The 15203-nt window shown below is 42.5% G+C and overlaps 1 protein-coding gene across 1 annotated transcript; it reads right to left on the reverse strand.

Annotated features, from left to right (window-relative positions):
• Positions 1-181: 181 nt before the first annotated feature.
• LOC132078588 (protein-glutamine gamma-glutamyltransferase 6-like) lies at positions 182-11613 on the reverse strand. The gene is made up of 12 exons (XM_059480827.1): positions 11421-11613; positions 10848-11087; positions 10216-10334; positions 8985-9113; positions 7617-7794; positions 6053-6188; positions 5560-5663; positions 4539-4781; positions 3667-3993; positions 2465-2622; positions 662-795; positions 182-335 (listed from the first exon to the last, which is right to left on the reverse strand). The coding sequence occupies exons 1-12, from the start codon at positions 11611-11613 to the stop codon at positions 182-184; spliced, it is 2115 nt and encodes a 704-aa protein (XP_059336810.1).
• Between the last annotated feature and the right edge of the window lie 3590 nt (positions 11614-15203).

Consider the following 15203-nt stretch of genomic DNA (forward strand, 5'->3'; position numbering starts at 1 on the left):
ATGAGAAAGGTGACACTGTCTTTACAGTACAGTCCCTGGTACCTTTTTATTGGTTTCCGTTCATATTACATCACTTTATTTTGGCTGAGTAATCTGCATTTCTGTGCTTCCGGTCACGAGAATGCATGAACACAGCACCAGCCTCATAAACAGGCAAAACTGCACTGCTGTGCAGGTTATATCACTGAGTGGGGGCCACATGAATCATCACAAATCCCTTAATGTCTGAAAAGTGGGTGCAAACCAAGTCCACCTGGAGCTGCCTGGTGCCACTCCTGTAGGGAATGATCTCAAACTCCACTGTTGAAGTCTCCATGGGGGCCATTCTTTCCACACTAAAAGAGAGAATGCATTTGTAAGTTAAAGCAGCTGAAAAATTCTTGCTATGTATTCTTCTGAGCACCCAAATTTAAGACTATATGCCACCTCTCCACTCCCTGAGCATTCTGTAATTCAAATTGTGGCAAAAGCAGTGCAAAAACTCCATCTGCTGTATGGAGAGTACTGACATCGTGGCATTTTGTCCAAGGCTGGTGCAGATGAAAGTCATGAGGTTGACAGAATAATCTTTTTAAAAACCCCACCGGTACTCCAGATTTCCCAGTTTTTCTCCAGATTTCCCACCAAAGTGAACAATGACCAGTCAGAAGTGTTGACATACCAGATTCGGAGTTGCTCTTTGAGCAGGCCGCTGCCCTCAGCTCTCAGGACACAGTCTGTCACCTCCTCACACAGGGGGTTGGTGAATGTGACCTCCACATTGACAGGCTTGTGTACCATAGCTGGACCAAGGACCTACAGAGAGAAAACATTCTGCATCAGTCTCGTGTCTTCATAATGCTTTTCTCCTTTCATTCCCATTGCAAACCACTCACCCTTAGGGTCACCTGGGCAGGAAGGAGCCAGGAATTAGCTCATGTGTGTGGTTTTGGGGAACAGAGTGTGAATGAGTGTGGCTAAGAATCAGCAAGCTGCTGTAGAATCAACCATTTAGTCCCTTTTTTAACTAGGTCAGTGCATGGTTTCATGTATAACATGATACTCGATCAGAGTGAGAACACAAGTATTGGCATACATGGCTAACTACTGGAGGCACCTTAAATTAGCTTTAACTGGGCTAAATGAAAGGTTTGGGACTGGAGAACATAAGGGGTGTGAGGCAAAGGTGAATTGTGGTGTCTCAGGGAAAAGAATGCAAATTAGCAAATAAACATATTCATTACCTTATTTTGGCTGAGATAATGTGGAATTGGGATATCTGGTATATAGTTGTAAATAATGTAATATAAGGTAACATCATTGAGAGGTCCCAATTGCATTTCTCTATTACTGTCTCCATGTTTATAGGGAAGTTTCAATCAACAGAAACATAAATGCTTCTTAACACTTAATCACTGAATGGGAGTAATTTAATCCAGATGCCTGCCCTACATAAACTGGCTTTGCTATTTGCATGACACAGCACAGAGACTTTGTAAAAAGTCTCACTAGAACTTGGCATTCAGAAATTGCCAGACCTGCAAAAAAACACAATTTTTTACTCCTGTATGTGACCTTGCTTTTCTTGTATGCTACTGACAGAGTGGTTTGGGACAACTAATCCAGTCTGGAGGCCCTGAAGGGCTCTGCACATTACCATATTCCCTCTGTGTTATTTACAGTAAGATGAGCAGATAGCATTTGATCCCATGAGTTATGCAGCATTTAAATCTGCTGTCCAAAACCAGTTCAGCTCGTTTATGTGGATGTGATGGGCCATGCAAAGCCAGGACTGTCCCTGGGCAAACATAGTGCAGGATCTTTCCTGCAGGCTAAGAACTGCTTTTTATTCATTGTACTACATGTGTCAAAAGTCAGTTAAAAGTGGAAAAAAGAGAAAGCCTCCACTTCTAATTAATCATTTGGGAAGTGTTGCAGAAGGTGAAAAGTGACATTTATCATGATACAGTTAAAGAGCTTTCTTTGAATATTGGTAATAGAGAGACTCACAGCCCCAGGTGTTATCAGCTGGTCACTGAAGGTGTCTTTGTTAAAAATCAGTCTTCCTAAATAAACTGGAAGATATTGATCAGACTTTTCTAACAGAAGGGGAGGTCTAAATATGGATGAGATTTCTTTCTCTGTATTCTGCCTGTCCATTCTTAGGTAGACTTACCTTGTAACTGTTGTAACACTGAGAACTTGATCAGTGCCACATAACAAACACTGACAAGAATATCCCAGCACAGCTATGCCATGGAAAGATTTTTCTTTTTTTTTAATGCATTTCATTTCATTTGTATCATATGGCCTGTTACTACAGCAACAAGATCCAAGATCAGGCATGATTTCATTTCCCATATTCCTTCCCATGAGGAAAGGGATGGAGTAGGAAGATGTAGGAGATAGTAGGAGATGGAGTAGGAATTCCAGTCACTGCTTCTCAGCACATCTCTCAAGGGTCACAGAGGGGACTAGCTTTTACCTTGATGGTGATAAAAGGATCCTGGAGCACAATATCCTTCTCCACGAGAAGTGAGGCTCCCCGTTTCATCTGGCACACAGCAGTCACCAGGATCTTCCTGTCATCCACCAGAGAGTTTTTGTACTGGGAGTAGGAGATCTTGAAAGAAATCTCTTTCACTGTAATGAAACAGAAACAAAATTTCCCTCTCTTCTTTTTTTTTTTTTCTGAGTATCAGCTATCTGTAAGATACCTGTGTTTTAAGGAGTAATTCTCTTATCACCCTGGGGCTACACATTTGTGAGTGTTGACACCAACAGGCAGGAATGATGCTCATGGGTGACTTCTACTCACATTTACATAAAGCACTAAATGATCAGGTACAGTTTGGTATCTGGGCAGTCTGAGGATGGATGGATGGATGGATGGATGGATGGATGGATGGATGGATGGATGGATGGATGGATGGATGGATGTGGCAATACCTGCTGGTGTTTTTTTCATTAAACTGAAGCTGGGGTTTATTGCTCCTTCCTTGCAAAGAGGGCAGAGGTCAGAAGGTGGATTGGTTGAAATGCCCTTGCAGATGCAGCTGTTCAGCCTCTGCCTTGCACAATCAGAGTTGCTGTGCCAGTGAGGAAGGCAATGGAACTCAGTATAGTGAGAAAAAGAATTCTGCTGGAACTCTGTAATGAATTCTAACGTGTTATATATTAGCTTGAGAGGGTAGTTCTGTCCATCTGTGCTGCCTCTCATTTTTCAGCACTGTCCCTCTGAAAGCAGGGCAGAGACCCCTCTCTGCAAGTGGCACAGCTCTTCCTGCAGTCGGTGGTTTCTGTTGTGCTGCTGTGAAAGTTGCAGGCTTGTTTTCCTACCTTTAATTTGTCTTTTTGTTTTGCTTAGGGGGAGCCAGCATCTCACTATTCTCCAGTCCATGTCTCTTAGTTGTTCTCTCTTAGCAAAGAAGGTCATAATGTAGCACCAACAGTGGCTGTGCTGGGTCAGACAAAAGGTCACCCTGCTCAGTCTCCTTTTTGTCAGTGCCTGAAAGCAAATGCTTAAGACAGGGAAAATATGTGTGTTTCTTTTCCCCTGAATAGCCTTGACCTACAACTGTTTGCAGGTCATACACCTCATGAGCCATTCTTTAAATTAATGTGATCTGACCACAACCCAAAACTATATCTTGTCCAGTAATAAAAGCTGTAATAAATCAAAATTACCTTCTTCAGATCCAAGTTTAACAGACCTATGCAACTGCAAAATCTCTGCCTTGGGTTTTCTGGTGTAGAGAATGGCTGAAGCCTTCAGTTTAACCTTTATGGTCTTAAAATCTGAGATCAAGTTTTTGAGTGTCAAGGTAAGGAGGATGTCCTGGCCAACCACAGGAGATGCATCAAGGAGCAGCTTCCCTGAGATGCTGGGGGTTTGTGCAGGGTGTGCCCTTGAAAATCCTCTTCTGGACCTTGGAATTCTGCTTCTTTTCCCAGGTCTTTTCACACCCAGCAGCTTCAGTGCTTTCTTGTACACCTGCCTTTCTTTCAGGGATCCTGCATTGAAAGGTACCATGGTCAGAGATCTCGTGCATGTACATGCTGTGGTGCCATGAGTGATCTCAGACATTTAGGGAAGCTGAGAAGGGCAAAGACAATCAAGAGCAGAAAGTGAGGTCTGACCCTAATGTGAATTTTGGCACAAAAGCAAATGAATGTGCGTGGCCATGAAGGCTGGAAAGTAAAACCTGCCCAGGTGCCCAGGTGGCTGCTCATGGGCACCCCTTAGAAGCTGTGGGCAGTAGGAAGGAAGGTAATTCTGGGGGAGATCAGTTCTGCATAAGGTGGAGCAGTTACCATCTCCTCTGAAACTGAGAAGGATGAAATAATCCTTTTGCAAAAATTCTCCCCAACCAGCTCTCCAGAATGGCTGTTGTTTCAATTGAATCAATATCAGCAAGTAAGGAGCCCTAAGACTTTGAAAATTCACAATTGCTTGGCTCTAGAAGTAAAGAAATTTAGTCAGTGCTCAGTCCAACAAAGGCCTTAATTCTTTTCACACCTGATCATCAGTGGCAAAACTATTGCAATAAAGAATTTACCTTCTGGATATTTGTAATTATCAGTGACATCCACACGGGCGTTAGTGCCCACTGCTTTGGTGCTGATAAATTTCCCAATCTTCCTGGTGTCAGAATAAATTCTCTCTTTTCTTTTCTTGCTGTAGCGAATCCAAGTAACACAGTCAGCATTCACTGCTGCAAACACAAATGGGCTGTCGTAATCCAGGTCCACATCCCCTTCCTTAATGGCTCTGGTGGAGGCAGGACCACACTGATAGATGCCTGCATTACAGAGGGGGAAGTTGAACAACATAAATCCTCATGCTGACAGCAGGAGGGAGAGGCAGCCACTCCAAAGACACATTTGGGAGAAGTAAAGCAACATAAATCCTCATGCTGACAGCAAGAGGGAGAGGCAGCCACTCCAAAGACACATTTGGGTCAAGTACAGTGTTTTAATGTCTGTGTGATGTGGTAACAGCATGCCCTGAGATTCCAGGTGCACTTTAGATCAAAAGGTGGGGCTGCACAGGAGGCTGGTGGGGAGAGCTGAAGCTTCTGGTGATGGGAGCCATGAGAAATGGTCTCACCCACCAAAGGCTGCATGCAAAACTCTCAGATGGAAGGAGAGGAGTCAGAAGTACAGTCAGAATGAGAGATGGGAATCAACAGTGCTGGGTGTGCATTGAGAAGAGCCAGGAAACTGAATTTGTTCAACCTGGTAGTGAAGAATGGGACTGTGTGATGTGAGCAGCTAAGACAAGCAGGGGTGAGATAAGTGAACTTAAGATGTGCTGGCTTTTGTGGAGGCGGAGAATTGAAATGAAAAAAGAAAATTGTTATGCTGCTCAGCAATCCAGAGGCTGACAGAAAAGCTCCTTACTGGAGATTGATGTGGGTATTGCTTTTCTTGTGCACCCAAATGAATGCTACATCTACAGGGGATATATAGAAGAGAATTGTCCTGAAATTTTTGGTAATTTCAAATTTCAGTTTTTTACTCCTGGCAATCCTTAGGAGTAACATTATCTACAGGTTTTCATATTTACAACAGTGTTACCTTTGCTTCTTTCCTGGGGTGTTGCATCCAGAACCTGCCATCCATCATAAAAAGAGCCGAGGTCTCTTCTAACAAACCAACTTTCATTCCAGACATGGAAATTCCTACAAGGGAGGTAGAATGCAGAATATCAGATTTGTACAATGCAAGAAATAATTCTAATTCAGTGAAGGAAAGCTCCACTGTGGAGAGAGCAGCTGCTGTACTCCTTACATGAGCACCTCCTTCCCCTTTTTGCCAGCTTTTTGTGTTATACCTCTGAGAAAGGTCGGGATGTTATGAAAAAGAAATATTAAAAGGAAAATACTTCATTTCAGAGTCAATAATTCAATATTGGACATTCCTGAACAAAAAGCCAAAGGTCTGGAGTGGAGCTTTATATCACTGGGATCATAAGGTCAGGGTGGTTTTGGTTTCTCAGGAGCATGATTCTAGATATTTTAATTAGCGGGGAATATAATGGAAGAAATATAAAAGAAGTATGTATATTTACCACACACTGTCTTCACTCAAGTGCAGGTTGTTTCCAGACACATCAATGTACTTATCAATACTCAGATTTAGGTTCTTGTCATGGGCAGAGTTGAAGTTTGTAATAACACGAGTAGGTATTCCCAAGCACCTCAGTACTGCAATATAGAATACCATAAAAGCTCTGTAAACCTATTTTGCAGACATATAGAAAGTTTTTCTCTTGGTCACGCAGTTTAGTGCATGTTTTCAGTGGTGAAACAAGCCCTCAGAAATTTCCCTCCAGCCATGATGCAAGCCACACTCATTGTGCAAAATTGCTTAAAAGACACTTTGACTGACATGACATTCTTAGCTGTCATGTCCTTTTAAATAAGATTTTGGTTCATCCATTTATTTTAATCTTTGATTCCTTACCCTGTTCTCTCTCCCATTTTCCCTCTGTTTCTTCCTTGTTTCTTTTTCTGCTTATGGAAATACACCTCTCAATTTTCCTTTGTATTTTCCCTACAGAGGTTTTGGTGTCTCAGAGCAGCTCTGACTGGACACTGCTAGAATTAAATTATTTTCCTGACTTGCAGCTCCCTTTACAGGTCCTCAGAATTGTGACTTGCTCTTGTCATCAGCTGATAAGATACAGCAGTAGAAAACTGGCAGTGTGAGAAAATGACTTAAAAGAATACTGGTTTTCTTTGAATCCTTGCTTTGAAACAGGAAACCTTGATCTTTTCACCAGCCCAGCCTGAAAAACCCTTTTGGTTTTTGCTTACTCACAAAGTTTTGTGTTTACTCACAAAGCTGGCATGCATTATTACAACCTGTAAACTGAAGGATTAACCCTTCACACATGGAGAGAAGAGGTTCCTCACTCTTCCCTGCCAGAGCTGAAACAGCCTGAACAGAATTGTCACAAAGTTCAGTTCGTAGTGAGCTGCTGTCAGAACCCAGGACATCCCTCTGGCTGCCCTGGATGACTCGAGACCCTGGCAAGGGGCTCTCAGACCTTGGCACAGAGTCAAAAACACCTGTGCCTTCAATTTTAGCCCATGGAAACAATTACCAACTTTATATGAGGATTTACAAGCCACAAGAGTTTGGGCAGAATGATAGTTAATTTGTCACAGGGTGAAAATGTAGAATTTTGGGGATTTAGAATGGGGGTTCAAGAGGTAAGATGGAGGAATCTGGGCGTGTCTTGTCCTTCTTCTTCTTGTCCTCCATCTCCTGCTGTGATGGTGACACTTCTGGATTGGTTTAGAGTAGAGGCAGACTGTCTAACATAGGTGATAGGTATTGGAAAATTATTGTAAATAAAGTACACGTAGTTCTTAGTATAAAAAGCTAACACCACCACAAGGGCAGTCAATGTGCCACAAACCAACCTGCCAGACAGATCTCAGCAGGTGAGAGAAAGAATGGAATAGATAAGAGAAAATAAACAACCTTGAAAAGCAGACCTGAGGAACCTCAACTTCTTCACTCGCAGGGCTGGGAAAAAAGACTTTTCAAGACCTCGGGAGCCATTCCAGCAACACAAAACCTGAGAAGCTGCGTGTGTGGTGCCACTTCCAGCAGTGCCAGCGTACCTGTGCAGGTGACTCCTGCGAAGACCCAGCACTGTCCGTAGCGCACGGGGCGGTAGCGGGTGCGGTGCCAGCGGCGCAGGATGGTCACGCTGCCGCTCCAGCGCAGAGGGTTCGTCCCCGAGCGGAACCTCCCGCTCCACTTCCCTTCCACCACTCCCTTATCGTCGTTGCTGTTCACCTGAAAGAGTCCTTCTCGTGAGAGAATTAAAGTGTTTACAGGAAAAGAGAGAGGGAAGTAGTTAGAGGTGACCCTGTGTGGGTAGCACTGTTCTTGTTGACTGGGTGATGGGACAGAATATTTGAATTTTAGACAGAATTTCGTCTGCTCAAAGGCCACACACAACTGGACCAAACCCAGACTAGATTGTAGAATCTGGTGATTCAAAACTGACTTGTTTTCAGTACAAGTGATCCCAAATGTACTGACTGACACCTATTTACATTTTCTCTGTTTCAGCCATTGATCTCACCTCCTTCTATGTCATTACTCTGCTAGAATCTGCATTCATGCTGCTTCACATTCTCAAGTGATTTATGGGAGCCTTGAGAAATCCATCTTTTCTCTGAATGAGCATTTGTTGCAAATGTGCACATAGTACAGCTTGCCCAAACTTGTTAAATGTGGTTGCATAAATTTGTGCACAACCATTGTAGAGCCTTGTTTAAGTATCAAGTGTGGTGGTACAGGATGCAGCAAGTTATTTTTAATATTTTTTCCTTAATTATTTGTAGTTATAGTAATTTTGTACATCTGAGTAGAGTTATTTACTTTATATTGAGGCTGAGAATGCCTAAAGTGAGTGCTGTCCAAAAGGCTGAAAAATATCAGTTATAAAGGAAGAATTTGCTAAGAGTTGTGGTGAGGCATGTATTATTTATATAATAGAAAACTTTTCAGCTGCCTAGTTGTGCATTTATGGGTTTGTGAGGAGGAGCTGTAACTATTTGTTGCAGGAAATGCTAAAAAGCTCACTGAACAAATATCCCTTAAGTAAAGAATGCTAAATTCAGACATTAAATGCAGCTGAACCAGCACTGGTTTTCCAAAATATTTTGTGCTTCTCTTGGGTGTTTGAAAAACTTAGCAAGTGATTTCAGAATAGTCAAAGGCTTTCCAAATTAGTGAAAAGATCTAATGGACTGAGAATCTGTCAGGAAAACACATGTGAGGTTTGATGTTTCTCAGAAGTTCTTGGAAACATTCCTTCAGCTGTGAGCAAACTTTTGGGAAGGAGAATAAATCTCCATTTTACCTATTTTGTAGCTATTTTTTGCTTGGCTACACCTATGAAACATTGAGGATTTCATGCTGAATGGTGAGTGTGGGTTGGGGTTTTGTTGGTAGGTGTAAGTACAGGATGACTTTACCGTGGCACTGATAACCCTGCTCACGTAGACAGGGCTGTTCCTCCTGGACACATCCAGAGCTGGGTCCTCACGGTGGTTCAGGCTCCGGTCCAGAACAGCCAGAGAGATATCCAGGATGTCCTCTTCAAACTGGAATCAAAACAAGCAATATATCAAAGTTGATTTCATAAGAAAACCCAAGGATAAACTCCCCACCTGGTTTCCTTCTCTGAGCTTGGGAGGAAGATGGGAATAGAAGAGTTTTCTGTACTGCTAAAGAAAACTGGGGCAAGAGGATATTATAATCATTAAGCTGCCAACTCTCCATAGTGTTTTAAAGATGTCTGAGCACAGTGTGGGTGCATGGCCAGTGGCATTCACAAGGACATTATGTGCCTGGTGGCACAGACAAGATCACTGTGGGTTTGGCTCAGCAGGGCTCACACCCTCCCACATCCTGCCCTGCCCCTTCAGGCACCTGTCTGTTATGAAAGCTTTGCCCTCATGGGCTGCCCCCACCTCATATGAGGTGATCTGATCTGAAAGAAACCCACAAAAATAATTATTGTGGATTAGGGTCACCAAGACACTGCTTGGGCCCAGAGAATGCCCCAGTGCTTGGCTGGATGGATGTGGCCAGGCAAGGATGGCCCTTGGCCTCTGAGACAGAAAGGAACCCTGGCCTTGTTTCATTTATCAATGTAAAAGCAACCATGGGGTCAGGAGGATAAATAGAAATGCTGTCTGCAAATGCTGGTGCAGTTAGAGGGCATGAAGGGGCCAGGGATGGTCCTGGCTGGCCTGGGCAGTGGCAGGATGGCTGTGTGCCTGGAGATGGGCTGTGGTTCTGTCTTTGCAGTGGTTACACTTGGAGGGCCAAACTGCTTTTCAAAAATTCCAACAGGACTTGTTTCAGTTGAGTACATTTGGGGTATCCTTTTAGGGTCTTCTGCCCCATTACTGAACACATTGCATAATATAGTTTTACCAGTTTTTCTAACAGGCAAAAGAAAACTTTTGCCTAAAATTATGCTTTGTTTCTTTTATTTCTGTATGAGCACATGCCACACAGAGGAAATGATTCTGATGCTGCTGTCTGTAATGTAATGAAAAATGAGATCATATCTGCAAGAAGATCTGAAGTGAGGAATATTGAACTCTTATACTATGAGAGAATGATTTTTTTCTCCTCAAGATCCTATTTACCCACTACTCTTATTTTTACAGTTCTGGAGGAGGTGATGCTATTTACCTGTCCATAGTTCCAAGCTTCTTCTTGAATATCTTTCTCCACTCCCTGAAAGATGATTCCGCTGTCATTCAGGACATACTCCTGCCTCTCCTTTTCATTAGCCATGTAGACATCATCATCTGCAAGCAGAGTGAGACATGATGGCTGGAAGGAAATGGTTTTGCTCTAACTGAAAATCTCAAATAGAGAGCAGTTCTAGGGATCAGATGAGACTGCCCATACATTCAGCCTTAGGACTCTCTGCTACACCTCTGTAACCATTTAGAAAGTAAAATAAGCATGAAATTCCTTTCGGGGAACTGACTGTGTTCCTGTCCCTGCAGTAAGCACAGTATGTATCTTACAGGCACTTGTTACTTGTTTTACAAATGAATGCAAGAACCAGAGGAAAAATCAGAGGAAAAAAATTCTAGAATGAATATTTGTAATATTTACTCCCTTTGATTTCTTATCCTACAAGCAAGAGTCTGGGTCTTTGATGCCTCTCAACACTGAAGAAGGGACAAAAACTTCATCCTTGATGTTAAGCAAAAAACCAACTTTCTGTAGCTGTGACCACCAGGCACAGACTTCACTGTGACACCCAGGTTTCCTGGCTGAGACAATGAGTTATTTGGAGGTTCAGAGCATACCTGGACACCAGGGATTGAAGAGTAGCACAAACTGGCCCAGGACTTTGGAGGAGAGCTTGTTCCCAGCGAGGACCTGGAGCTGGAGTTTGTATCGCCCGACGACGGCGTCGGCTGGGCTGAGGATGCTGAGGCTCAGGCAGCGAGGCTCGCTGGACTCCTGGGTTGCACTCCAGCCATTGGAACCCTCCTCAGAAAGGCTAAATACGGCCTTGGTCTGCTGGGATTCTTCTGGAGATGGTCCTGCCAGAGGGAATGGTGGTTTGTGGGAGGTAGAGGTGAATTATGTTATGGAGAGAACACGCAGCGCTGCAGGGATGTCCTTAGGAGCAGAGATACAGCCTTGGTGTGGAAATGAGGATGGCTCCTGCCTTCCTTTGAATTATTTACTGTCTCTTGCCTTAAGGTGTAGGTCAAACTTTAATATGGGAACTCCTGAGCCTAAAAGGGCAAGGAATCCTGAGGGGAACAGGGCAAACTTTAATGTTTCAAGAATGGGCTGTGTACACCTGTAAGGCACAAGTATTTTGGAGCTGGAATAAGCTGGATATGAGATGACTGCCATGGGGAGATTACCTGTGCTTGCAATAAAGGTGAAGTTGTCCCAAGATTGTGCTGTTGTTTTGAGGTTCAGAGAGATGTTGAAGGGCTGCCCTCTCCTCAAGATGAGTTCTGTGCTGCTGTAATCAGAGGTATGGTGTGCAGCTTTATTTAGTTTGGATTGCCAGTTGACTTTTCCTATTTTTAGGGCTGAGAAGACACAAGACATGTTAATTAAAAACATTTTCCTTCAGACTTGCACACCTTTTCATTGTGTCTAATGTACAAATTTTATTATATTTTTATATAGCTGACATTATGTGCTATAGGAACAAAGAAAAAAATCCATTGTTATTAAAAATTGAAAAAAAGCCAGGGAGTTAGACAAACAGCTAAAATATGAACTCTTTTCTGTAGGGTTCTTTCAGAAAAGATAAAAACATTCCAAAATTCAGAGAATTCATCTTTAATTTAAACAAAAAGTCAAAATCTTTTGTGTTTAGATAAGATTTTGTTAAAGTCTGAAGAGACTTCTATTCCTCATGTTCCTGCCCTGTTTCTGTGGTGATAGCTAGTTCTCATAATGTTTTACAGATTTACAGAAAGAAAAATTAAAACTATTAAAGTATTAAAACTCTCATCAGGAAATGCCAGGCTGGTTCTGGAAACACTGCCTGACAATGATGTCTAGGAGGTTGGTATCTTCAGTGTGGAACTTGCTTGTTATCTTCTCACGTATCTTGTATCTAAATTAATTTACAGCCTGTAGCTTGAAGCTGGGTGTTATTTCACACTCTGTTGGAGAAAGATTACAAACAGAGGAGTGGCATATCTCGAGGCAGTGCTATGGGTTGCTCTATTGTATCATGATAGGTTGCCCAATGTTGAAAATGAGGCACTGAAGCTTAGATTATAAAAGCTTCAAGCTTTCTCTTTCCTTGATAAATTAAAATATTCCCACAACAACAAACAAGAACAAAGCAGAAAAATGAAGGTTTCCCTATGAAAACAGGTGTTTGGAAAATGCCCTTTTCCAGTATGATATTCCAGAGGAGTTTCAGGTGAAGAAAACCCCCTGCTCTGAGTAGAGCCTGTTAACCCTGTGCAGAATAATGCTGCTGTAAGCATTTCCATAATTTCACTCAACCAAGAAAGGGGCTCATGTCTGAGAGAATCTATAGGCTTCTACTATAATAATAGGGTGAGATTTCAGTTTTCTGCTGCGTTTGCAGCACGGAGTTTTATTCTGTGAAGGCTTGATAAAGGCTCAATTGTACGAATTTTTCAGCTTTTTGGAAGAATTGTGCATTTCTGAGGCATTCTCCAGGCAGTAAAGGCCTGGAGCAAATGACTTTCCTGTAGTCTGTGTGCATAAGCATGTGTGAGTGTTTTCAGTTAGGGGTCTTGCTTCAGATGTATCACCTGGAGACAAAAATTCCATTGGCAGGAGTCTGAGTTTGAGTCACATGGTATGAAATGCCTGGAAAGCATGTTGCTTGCATCATCACTTCATTTTCCTGCCTTAAACATGTTTAATTGAACAGGACCATGGAAAGCATCATTCCTAATATCAAGTCTTCTAATTTAAGGGTGACTTAGAAGGTGTTTCTGAAGGGCACTTGGAGTCAGGGTTTGAAAAGGAGTCAGTTTGCCTTGCTGCACTTTATCCATGTGTATCCTGAGTGCCCAGGCTCTGCAGGGCAGGGATGCAGGAAACTGAGAGCATTTTGCACATTTGTAAATAAAAATGTCATGCACAGAGGATTTAATTATATGAGTGAGGCTCTGATGTTAAAGGACCGAACAGTGCTATTGAACACTGTCAGAGTGTCACAGGCAAGGTCAATATGGAAGAGGGGAAGTGAGCAGAAGCAGGAAAGATAAAGAAGGCAGTGGCTAGCATTGGTTTCCTCTAACAATTTACTGCATCAATAGTTTGATTTGCCTTGTGAAGTTCATGGCTACACAGGCATTTCCAGAGAACATGTGCAAGAGATCAGGAAGAAAAGTTCCATATACGTGGCAAGAGCACAGTAAAGCTTGATGCCAGTCTTTTCTCCACGTGAATCTCAAATTTATCCTTGATTTGATCTTCACAGTTTCAATTTCAATCCTATAATTTCTTTTTCTTCTTTCAGGGCCTGTGAGGGTTATTTTCTGTAAGTCAGTCAGTGTAAAATTGACCAAAAATGTGTTTGGGTGTCCATGCTGTAATGGACAGACCTTGGGAGCATGCTCAGGAGAAAAAGCCTGGTGGTCACTGCTGAAGATGCTGACCATGGTGCACACAGGGTTCTCTATGACTGAAAGATGAAACTCTAAAAGTAAAACATTTTTAAGCTAAACTTTGGAGTCTGTGTGTGAGTATTCCATGGTGCATGTGTCTAAATCGAGATCTTTACAGTCAGCATGAGAGTGAGCACAGAGAGTGCCATCCCAGACAGACAAACAGCACTCAGCTGGCAGAGCCCCTCTGGGGAGCCCAGAGACCACCAAGGGACCTGGCTGAGGCCAGACTCCATCTGATCTTAGAGCCTGGAATTTCCATGTAGCAGTTTGATGCCCCAATCACCAGCCAATAGTTAATTAGGTGGCTGCAAAAGCACTGAATAGAGCAGTTAATTGATACGATAGAAAAACATTTTCTTATTCTACTTTTTGTGTTACTGGAAAAAAATAGGTTCAAGACTCATAATAAAAGAAAAAAGAAAATCAGTTCTAGTAGAAAAACCAATAAATACACTTAACCTAAAAAAGCAGAGTTCCTGAGAGAGCAGCAAGATGTAATTTATCTCGTTTCCTCAGCAAATATTGCTCATCTGGATTGGAAGAGGATGTGTGGAGCCATCAGGCTGGATGAACTTACCTGCCATAAGGATTCCTTCTTCCTTTCCACCCTCGTGCGTAGCTCAGAGTACAGTTACAAAGGTGTGCAAGAACATTCTAAATCCTCTTCCAGCAGCACCAGTAATGAAAGGCTCAGGACTGGACTTGGCTACCTAGGCTGGAGTTTATACAAGCTGGGTGTGACCTGTGGTTGGTAGCTACTGTTTTTGTAGTGATATCCTACGTGAGTATCCACTGATGACTGCTTTAATTGCACAATCTTGAATCCAATTATCCTTATGTAAAACTGGTGAAGGACTGAGGAAAGATGAGAATCAGTATTCTGGCATTTTAGAGAGGAAAGCATCCAAAATTGGGTCTAATGAAGGAAATACTATCTTAAGTAGACAGAAGCAACTTAATTTTAGATGGTTTGGTTTGTGTCATTTTTGGGTTTTGGGGACTGTGTGTACAGAGGGCAAGTGTAGACTAATGTACCTATGGTACAGCACACTGTGTGGGAGAAGGAGTAATCCAAGGAAATTTATAATAATTAGTGTTACTGCCAGTAGCTTTTTTCCCCCACCTTTTTTTAAAAAAGACATCTATCTGAAGATCTTCCATATTACTGCATATAATTCATTTTGTCTTTGCCACATTATTGTAATAATGCTTCCTTCTCATTACCTGTTTCTGACATGATTATAATCTGCATAATATAATCTGCATTTCTTCTCTAAGGAGAAACACTTCCCAGGGAGGGGGCATTGTTGTGCAGTCAGCTCTGACTGGAGACTTGGTTAAGTAAAGAGAAGTCTTTAATGGCTGCCTCTGCTTCTAATAATTTTTCTTTGTAGTTTGGTGCTCATCACACATGCACATAGCTTCTCTGTAGCTGTTTGGCATGGCAGGGTTGGTTGGGCCCTGGAGGAAGCTGCAGAGCTGCTCTTCTGGTGTGAGCCCTGCCCTCTGTAATTACAGCACTCTGCTCCT

The sequence above is a fragment of the Ammospiza nelsoni genome, chromosome 12, assembly GCF_027579445.1.
Source record: "Ammospiza nelsoni isolate bAmmNel1 chromosome 12, bAmmNel1.pri, whole genome shotgun sequence".
Lineage (NCBI taxonomy): Eukaryota > Metazoa > Chordata > Aves > Passeriformes > Passerellidae > Ammospiza > Ammospiza nelsoni.